This window comes from Anguilla rostrata, chromosome 1 (genome assembly GCF_018555375.3).
Source record: "Anguilla rostrata isolate EN2019 chromosome 1, ASM1855537v3, whole genome shotgun sequence".
Taxonomy (NCBI): domain Eukaryota; kingdom Metazoa; phylum Chordata; class Actinopteri; order Anguilliformes; family Anguillidae; genus Anguilla; species Anguilla rostrata.
Window position 1 is genome coordinate 71509230 of NC_057933.1, and position 10303 is coordinate 71519532.

The 10303-nt window shown below is 42.8% G+C and overlaps 1 protein-coding gene across 1 annotated transcript; it reads left to right on the plus strand.

Moving 5' to 3' along the window:
- The first annotated feature begins 909 nt into the window (after positions 1–909).
- On the plus strand, positions 910–10241 carry tnfrsf1a (tumor necrosis factor receptor superfamily, member 1a). The gene is made up of 8 exons (XM_064310373.1): positions 910–1090; positions 1461–1560; positions 3969–4068; positions 4349–4477; positions 4659–4811; positions 5161–5324; positions 6572–6707; positions 7059–10241. Exons 2-8 carry the CDS (start codon positions 1498–1500, stop codon positions 7343–7345), a joined length of 1032 nt encoding a protein of 343 aa, XP_064166443.1. The 5' UTR covers positions 910–1090; positions 1461–1497; the 3' UTR covers positions 7346–10241.
- Positions 10242–10303: the final 62 nt, after the last annotated feature.

A 10303-nucleotide genomic window follows, 5' to 3' on the forward strand; every position in this document is an offset into this window, starting at 1 on the left:
CTGGTAAAGCTTGTTTGAACATCATTGACCAACTGAGGTACAGGTCAACACCTCAGCCCAAGCATGACCTAAAAGGAGAAATTTTAAAAGTCTTTTCATCTCACTATTTGATCTATTTTGCACATTTTGGAATGCTCAGTCTTATTTGAAGGCCCACCCAGAACGCTGAAACATCTTCTGTCAGCTCAAGAGAGAGAAAAAGTGTGGTGGGTGTGCCCTCCGAAGCCAGTAGAGCCAACTGCTTTTTTTTTTTTTTGTTTTCGCTCAGCAGCCCATTGGCAGAACTGCATAGTTATTTCAATACTTATGCATTCTGGCCAATATCATCCACTCAGGGACTGGTTTCATTCCAGTGGTAGGGCCTACACAATTTGACTCCGGATGTTGAAGAATGCTGAACTGAGAATGATGCTTTAGCAGATAGCTTGTTGTTGTTTGTTTTCTTTTTTTTTCCCTCTTTTTTCTTTAAGTAGGCCTATAATATTAGGGAACTGGGCTTGTAACGCAAAAGTTGTGGGTTCCTTGAGCAAGGCCTCCTTTATCTGAATTGTTTCTGTGAAATGCCCAACTGAATAAATAGATTGTAGGCTATGTAAAAAATGTCATCTGTGTAAGTCACTCCAGAAAAAAGTGCTGAAATGTAGTGTACCAGGGAAATAAATGGAGAATAAATAAATAAACAGTTAAATAAATTATTGAAAAACTTTGCTAAGATTAGTTTGTGGCACGTAACTTTAACAAGTTCAAAATAAACTTGAACCCCATAATGGTGTAGCGTCATCGAGAGAGAAAAAACTGGTGAATCTTGATATAGGTGTTTATTCATTTATTTACTTATATTTTTGAGTCAAAATGGGCGTCTGAGCCGTCAGTGCGGACCTGAGAAATTTGAGACCGGGGTGACGTGCCTACGCTTCTTCCCACACAGTTCCGCCCTTCTCTAATCACGGGAAGGAGGAAACGTCTGGGTTGCGGTGCAGTTTTACAAAATAAACTTTTAATTAAACTTAACTTCGATGCCTGGATTACCGGAGAACGAATGAAATTTTCTATAATTCGCACAAACGTGGGATTCTTTTTTCCCCCCAAGGTAAGTGAATTGATTTCACGATAGTATCGTCGTCGGATACTGAGTGGGTGCAAAACCGAAAGTAACTAATATCGCTACATGATAAGCAAACGAATGTTTTGAGGTTGAGTTGAGGTTTGTCATGGGAGGAAAGGGCTAGCTAAGATGTTTTTATCCAGGAAAGATCTCAATTTATCGCCGATATCTCGCGCTAATTCAGTTTTTAGGAGACGGATAGCAAATGGTGCGTGTATTACGAAATAGGTGCTTATACGGTGTTCGAGGAAATGGGAAGCGAAATAATTCTGGTTCTAGAACTAACTGAATTAACTCCAATTATTGCACTGTAAGTGTCGGAATCCGTTTGTGTCTAACTTTCTTTTTTCTCTAGTTTCCTATGGCGTGAGTGACAAGTTGAGAAATAGAGGATGGACAGAGCACAACACAGAGGAAAATGGAAGAAAAAATGTTGTTTTACTCTGTTTTTTTCGGTGAGCAAGTCTTTCACACTCTGTGGTTGTCTTGTAAAATTATCCTTTTATTTTGCTTTTCATTTTGGGTTACTTTTTCAGCGCCCGTAGGCCTACTGAGCAAGCAATCAAACGCACTGACCCTTTAATGCGTCGAGGTTGGGGTGCAGTATTTACAGTAGGCTACAGAAGTTAATTATTACATCCGTTGTTTTGACTAGGGCACTGAGAGAATCTCGAGCTCCACCACATGGGTTGTCACCCTGAATTTCACTTTCCAGTTGTCACTGCTTGCATCCCCAGTTCAGAAATCATTTGGCAGTCAATACATGTAGCTAAGTGTAGTATAATGGGTGCTGATATTGCAACCAAAAGGTTATAGGTTCGATTCCCATGTGGGACACTGCCATTGTACTCTTGGGTAATACTTAGCCCGCGTTGCTTCAGTAAACTATACATCCAGCTGTATTAATCGATGCAATGTAAATGCTGTTCAAGTCGCTCTGGATAAGAGGGTCTAGCAAATGGCCGAATGAAACATCAGCAAATGCTCAATTCAATACCGGTAAACACATCCAGCTGATACGTTGCTTGCTGATTAATTTAATTGATTATAAACATATTGCGACGTACAATAGACCAACGTATTGAATCTTACAAAATGCCGATTACAGTACCGATTAGCCTACAATAGAAAAAACACAAAATAATTTAGACAAAAAATAATTGATAAACCGGTCTTGTTTCTTTTGAATAGTGCGGCATTCTGGTTTGAGATTTGGAAAAGGAAGGATTCCGGGAAACCAGTAGTGAACCAGAACCAGTTGATGAATGCGTTTCAAACAGTAGCACAAGTTCACAGAATGATAAACCATCAATATTGAAAAAATCAACAAATTAACCGAAAATCTCACTGCCTGTCACCAACTCTATCATGAGAAAAAAAAATGTTCAGTCATGCTCACCAATTTCTGAAGCTGTCAGGATTTGTTTTTACCCACAACAAGTTTGCAGTCTGACTGTAGAAAATCATCCCCTTGCTTCTATACTTTAATGAAGACTTTTGGAAAATGTCCAAATGAGTCTTTGGATACAAATATTAAAATGGTTCCCATTTTAGCACCAAGGACATTTGTTGCAGATTCTCTCAATACTCTGAGAAAAGTATCTTTTCATGGGCAGATTTTTGCACATCAACACAAACTGAGAAAGAGTTGGTTACCAGCTAACAATTATAATTAAATTTTTAACTACAAAAGTTTGGTAACTGTCCTTCTAACTCAAATATGTGACAATCATAGTTTCCTCTACTTTTAGTTTAGCTGGTCCTGCTGTGAACAACTTGTTTTTTATTTGTATTATTGTATTAATTTTTTTATTTATATGTAGCCTACATTGCTGAACTTCAAGATTCCAGGTGCTGCTTGTGTGTTTTTGTTTACTTTTTAGAAGAAAAAATATATTTAAAACATTTCATCAGGTGATATTGTTTTTATTTGCCTAAATATTAATGAACACAGCCTTACATCAGTCTTTGAGCATTAAAGCTAAATTGCTTTCTGTTTGTATTTAATTTTGTTTCCAAAAAAGAGGTGGCCAACGAGGAGCATACCCGCTTCTGGTTTTCACGCCAACTTCTGGCCTTAATTACTTCATTAGCCCCAGCATTTATGCCGTCTGACATTTTTGCTGCATTTTTTGAAAAGCCCACAAATGGCGGCCAAACACGGGTCTTGTGTCCCTGTGTGAAATGTTTGTCTGCAATCTAATCTGTGAGCGATCCAATCCAGTGCTGGCGTATGCTAAAGCAATAAGCCACAAGAGGCCATGGTTTACAGTGATTTTAGAACAGCTAAGGCACGACGCGGAGTGGAGTGCCTAAAACCCCCTTAGCTGTTGTAAAATCACTGTTAACCACGGCCTCGCGTGCCTTATTGCTTTTATGAAACGGTTACTACATATACCTGGCACCGTTTCATAACATAAACACCCAGCAACAAAAAATGCAATAATTTATTGATAACAAATAATCATTCTTCCGCCAAGCAATGTAGTTCTTCAGCGACATTTAGCAGAATGGTTGCCAAGCAACACACAGACATGAAAACAGCGAACGGACCACACTGTATGGGTGACTAATTGGCGCAGTAATACTGAAACTGTAATGCGGTCACAGGTGTGTGTTTATAGAGTATTTTACAAAGGCTTCGAATGCGGCTCAGCCAATCAGAATCAAGGACCGGAACAATCCGTTTTATAAAGCCAGTTAGCTCACTTAGCCAGGGTAATTGGTTGAAACAAAAAGCTGCATACACACCAGCCCGCCAGCATCGGAATTGCCCACCCCTAATCCACAGTGTATGAATTCATTCCGATTGAAGAAAACAGTTTCATGTCCTTTTGGCGTTGTTTGACTTTTGAATATTCAGATCTGTCTGGATGTGTGTGCTGCTGCGGCTGTACCAGCTAGCTGCAAGGGCGATGAGTTTCGCAGCTCGAAAGGCCACTGCTGTAACAGGTGTCCACCAGGTATGTCACGTCAAATGTCACCCGGAATACACAGTACCTGGGCAACTACAACCGTGTCCTGCATGTCTTACGTCTGTTGACTGTTTTCGTGTTGACCGTTCTCACCGTTGTTTGTCTGTTGGTTCGAGCTGACAGTATATCTATATCTTGGTCACTTTTGTACGTCACTTTGGATAAAAGCGTCTGCCAAATGAATGTAATGTAATGGTCTCGTTGTTAGTTTTTCTAGTGTTTCTGTCCAGTTCCGTCCTTCAATTTTGCCAATGTCCCTCCTCTCTAGGATTCTTCATGGTGGAGGAGTGTGAGGGACCACGTCTGAGGACCAACTGCTCCGTCTGCCCCAGTGGGCGGTACATAGAGACGACCAACTACGTCAAACAGTGTTTCAGATGTAGAACATGTAAACCCGGTAAATAAATGTATAAATAAATAAAACATTGTGCGTGTGAGACAGGACTATGTTAATTTGCATCTTATTTTTAATGATAACCATCCTTCGTCATCAGCATTGCCACTGTTAATATGTCTCTTATTTGTTGATAATATGAGGATGAAATTTTGAAGAGATATTTTTGCCCTGTTTTCCTTAGAGAATTATGAAAAGGAGTCCTCACGTTGCGAACCAGCAAAAAACACAGTATGTGAATGTCAAGATGGCTACGCCAAAATCTATATCGACCGCAATACCTGGGACTGCATTGCACAGGAAGTGACATCTTGTTTGCCCCCGAAAGATGTTGAGGGTGAGTCGAGGGGCGTGGGTATTGTGGGAGAAACGTTTGGGGGTGGAAGCCAGTTGGGAAGCAGATGTGAGTGAAAGTGAGTGTGCGTATGTCCGTAAGAGCGGTGCAGTGGGGTTAGGGGTGTAAATGTCTTATTGTCTTGCATCGGGTGTCATTCTTTCATCTGTGTGTTGTGAACAGGTTTCCCTTTCTGTCTCCTGGCGACTGTGGCTAAGGCTTTTGTTGAAGACTAGTTACTCTCTCACCTTGAGCTTTGAGAGCGCTGTACTTGCTGTGATGAGCACTCTCACAGGTCTGCACCCATCCTGCTCATCAACCCTCTTTCTCTGTTTTTTTTTCCCCACCGCAGAGCCAAGCTATCATTGGTCCTTCTTTGTGGGTGTGGCTTTAGTCGCAGTGATCGCGGTGGTACTCCTGGTGTTTGGGATTTATAAGGTCCTGAAGAGATTTAAGAGCGGGGTCAGGGAGTCGCCGGGTCTTCTGGAACCTGCCCCAGCTGAGAGTTCCACTGAAGCAAGTACCGCTGCTGCTAATGCTCCCCGTTACACGTCAGTACAGTGGTTAGGGAAGTGCGCTTGTACCCTAGAGGTTGCAGGTTTGATTCCTAAGGTAGGACAGTAACATTGCACCCATGACAGAAAAGTGCTTACCCTGATGTGATCCAGTATACATATACATAGCTGTGTAATTTGCTACTAGTGTCTGATAAATGCCTAAATCGTCAAAAATGTATTACACTAAGCGCTGTAGCGTTGGTCAGCTCTCCCATGTAAAATAGCGATTTTTGAACCTCGATATCTCCGCTATTTCCAAACCAATCTAAATGCCATTTCACAGATGGACTAGAATTGCCATGCACTCCATTTACCTATTTAGGTATAGCTACGTTACGCCATTAATGTGTTGTGGATATCCCTGGAAAATTAGAATTAAAAATGCCGCCTTTTTTGTGCAAACATTACTCAATTTAAACTCAACGGATCCTGACACAAGACCCCTCATTCTATCGGTCATTTTGAGACATGCATGCTTTTTTATATTTCCATGTCTATAGACTTTAAATTAAATGTGAATGAGACTGCAAAATTCAAAATTTGGACCTAACAAGGTGAGAGACAATGCTACAGTAACTGGACAGCGAATTACAGCTGGGGTGACAAATGTTCGGTTTTTAGTAACTAGGATCTTCGTGACAACTCTCATGTAAAGTTAACTAGACTAGCCCTGACTAACTGTCTCACTAGCTATTTTTTATGTCTAGCTAGCGCTAACATTTCAGAGCGTATTCCTAGTTAGCTAGCCAGCTAGGCATACGTTGCATACATGTTGTGAATGCAAATTTTTGGCGTCTAAACTACTAGACTACTTGATGTTGTTAAATTAATTGTATGCTTATTTGATTATTTGATCTGTGGAAGTAAAAATCTTTTTTTTAAAATGAGAAATTCAGAGTTTCAAGTACAGTAGACATCATACAGAGCTGTAGGCTAGCAGTTGTCGAAGACCTGTGCTGATATCTCACGATGGAGCACAGGCTGATGTTAGTGTTGGGGCCGATCAATTTCATTTCCTGACTTTTGAGTCTTTTTGGCAAATTCAAACATTTCACTTTAAACATAGTTTCTTTGTGATTAATACATCATAACATGACCTGGCCTAAGAGGGAGCATCCTTACAGCATGTGAGGAGGATCAGACTTTATGTTAGGAATAAGTGTGTATTCTCATAGGAGTGTAATATTTCATGTTTGTCACCCATAGAAATTACTCATCAGTTCTATTCCCAAAACGGATTCCTCCATCCAAGAGAGCACTCCTGTTTTCAGCGTATTTCCTGGCAATAGGACACCCGATCTACCACCTCAACTGCCAGATTGCATCCCCCAAGAATTCAAGTGTAAGTGTGTGCGTGCTGCGTGCTTGTGCACGTGCGCCTGTGTATCGCTGTCCCATTCACTTGGTATATATGTGTGTGTTTTTGGCTGACATATAGTCACTGTATTTCGTCATTTGTTTGGGGAACGGCAGTGATTACGTGAATTATTCTTTTAATGCCATCATTGATTTCAGTCTCAAAACAAGTCATCTGCACCTGCATGCGTGCAAGTAGATGCACATGCAGACTGAAATACAGTTGCCGTTTTGTCAAGTTTATTTAGTAAAAAAAACAGTCCCATACAGACAGTTGATATGGATTTAAAAGCCTCTCTCTCTCTCTCTCTCTCCCTCTCCCTCTTTCTCTCTTCAGTTTCTCCTTTTGTCTACTATTTGCTGGACCTCGTTCCTGCAGACCGCTTCAAGGAGCTGGTGCGACACCTGGGTGTTTTGGAGCGGGACATTGAGAGGGCGGAGAGGGACAATCGCACCTTTAAGGAGAGCCAGCATCAGATGCTGAGGGTGTGGGGGGAGCGTGGGGGCGGGGGGGTGAAGGGGATCCTCCCTCTCCCCGTGGTTTTGGAGCTGCTGAGCACGCTGAGGATGATGGGGCTGGGGGGCTGTGCTGAGGCCATCGAAGAGAAGTACGGCATTCAGTAGCGCCAAACGGGCGTGCTCGAGGGTGCGCACGTGCGCGCACACACAGTGACACGCATATACACACGTGCACCCGCGCACACACAGTGACACGCATATACACACGTGCACCCGCGCACACAGTGACACGCATATACACACAAGTGCACACACGCACGCGCAGACACAGATACAACACAGACATGCACGCATGCACACACACATGCAGTCACACAGACACAGATACACACGCACATGCATGTTCTCTCTTTCACCCACACACACACACAAGCACGCACGCACACATACACACACCAGCACGCACGCACGCACACACACACACACAAGCACGCACGCACGCACACATACACACACCAGCACGCACGCACACATACACACACCAGCACGCACGCACGCACGCACACACATACACACACAAGCACGCATGCACGCGCACACACACACACCAGCACGCACGCACACACACACACACACACACACACACACCAGCACGCACGCACACACACACACACACACACACACACACACACACACACGCACGCACACACACACACACACACACACACACAGCCAAATGAACACACGGCAGTTTCACTGCAGTACAAAGCAGCATTGCAAATGATTTCATGTACAAACATATATTCTGATGTACTAAAGACAACCTGGCAAATGCCACACTAACATAACTAATATAGCTGAAATATAACCTGTATATAGATTTATAGGATATGTCCCTCCTTTGATTGGTTGGGCTAAAGGAGGCGGATCCTGTCTGAGGTCCTGCCCACTCCTCCAGTCTAAAGCCAGTGTTGGGGGGAAAAAAGCTCCAAGTGTCCTGCACCAGAGCCCAGAACATTCTGAGCAACGTCTGAACCTCTGGGGCTTATTTCACCTGGACATACCCTGTTCAACACATCTTTTACAATCACATATCGCATATCATGCATCACATATCGCGTATCACATATCGCGTATCACATATTGCATATCACATATCACATATTGTATGCTGAAGCACGATCCTCAGGCCGTAATCCTCAGGTCCCTCTGACAGACACATGGGGTACTGAAACCTTTCACTGCTCTGTTGCCAAAAACTTGAATACTCGCGATTGCCAGAGAGCTCATTTTTCACCTGGCGACCACTCGGCTGCCGGTGTAAACCACGGGCGGCCGTTACTACGGTTATTCCTGGTTGAGAACTTGACGGGGAGGAGCGAGAGAGTGTGCAGGCTGGGAGAGATGGAGTGGGTGGGTGGGTGGGTGGGTGGGTTTTGGTGGAGGAAGGGAACAGTGTGTGAAGGGAGTGGGTGGAAAAAAAGAGGAAGAGGAAGAGGAAGATGTGACACTTCTCCCTCTGCACACTCGTGCCCGTTACAGAAGGGGCATTTGATGTGCAGTGTAAAGTTTCTAATGCATTAAGTATCTAGTGCAATACGAGTCCCAACTGAAACACACCAGCGAAACAGACAAACTATCGAACCCACGTTACCTGCTTAAAACATAATTATGGACAAATGCGCGTATATTTGGATTCGCTGTTATCGGACAGAGATGTAGGCTACTCGCTTGCTTGCCTACAGGATTTGGCAAAAGTTTAATTTTTCAAGCGTGGCCTACGGTATGCAGTCATGCTATCAGATAAATACTCATAAAATGGCCAGAAGAAGCAGTGGTTTTGATTGTTTGCCCGTTACAATCATTTTCCCCAAACACTGGCGAACTGATGCGGGTCTGTGGAAATGTTTGCCTACGGCAATGCTTTCCGGTGCACGTTTCAGACCACGCCTGGCCAAAACACTCTGATTGGTTGGGGGAAAATACAGCTATCCCGGGAAGGTTGCCTCCTTCGTTTATGTCTAGAACGTCAAGGCGTCGGCCAGGCTCTGTTGAACAGAAGTGAAAAAAGCGACTGGCTGGCGAGGCCATTGGGTTGCCCTCGGAGGTTGGAATGGTTCAATTCTGTCAATCGGGTGCCTCTGACCTGCCTGCTGCAGTTGATTGGTCAGTATAGCCTATGGACTGCAGGGATAAAGGAAGCCCTGTATTTGTGAACGGTTATTCCTAAATGTGGGTTATTCAACAAAAAAAAAAATGCACTGTGAATATTCTTCCCCTACAGTATACAGAGGCCAGTTACTCACACGCATCTATACACACACACACATCCATTATGAAAACCACACTAAGCTAAGACTAAGACTTCTTTCTGTTTTTTTTTTTTTTTTTACCCGCATTTTATTGCTTTATATTCCATGGCTTCATTTTGATTATCATAAGGATGTAAAGAATTGCATTCATAACTGTGGCAGGGAATGCACAAATGGTTTGACACTTATGTACAGTACAGATAGTTGAAAGTAATCAACCTGCCCAGTTGATACTATCTATCTATATATCCTGTGGTGCTAATACTAATGTATTGCAACGCAAGCTGGAACACTTTCATACCCTTGCAAAACAGCATTATTTCTATAGCCGTTATCATGTGCATTGTCCACAGATATATTTTTTGTATAACGGAACATTAGCAGTATTGTCCTTGATTTTATAGTAATCTTTGGGTGAGTATTAAGTGCTTTGGTGGTCACTTTGACAACCATGATAGACGTGTGTACAAGTTTCATCCATGCATTATCTATTATCTATACCTGCTTATTTCTGGTCAGGGTCGTGGGGGATGTTAGAGCCTATCCCAGCGTGCATTGGGCGAGACATGTATAAGTTTGTCATTCTGAAAAAATTTAAGTCATAAGTCATGTGATATGTGATGGGTTTTACTGCAAAGTGCTCCGTTCACACAAATCGAGACGACCTGAATCTTATTTTCACACGCCCTGTTTTGTCTCACCAGTGACACTGGCCAAATGAGAGAAATAAATATATTTTTACACCTACAGCTCAATGGAGTATCATGTATGTTTCTTATTGTGTGTGAGGATGGTGAGCGGCTGTGTGTGT

What these genes read in the sequence shown, in the direction of transcription:
- tnfrsf1a (XM_064310373.1), top strand. Translation starts at nt 1,498, where the DNA reads ATGGACAGAGCACAACACAGAGGAAAATGGAAGAAAAAATGTTGTTTT. An exon ending in ATGTAGAACATGTAAACCCG is followed by an intron (nt 4,478 to 4,658) that starts GTAAATAAATGT and finishes TGTTTTCCTTAG; the next exon opens with AGAATTATGAAAAGGAGTCC. An exon ending in GCCCCCGAAAGATGTTGAGG is followed by an intron (nt 4,812 to 5,160) that starts GTGAGTCGAGGG and finishes TCCCCACCGCAG; the next exon opens with AGCCAAGCTATCATTGGTCC.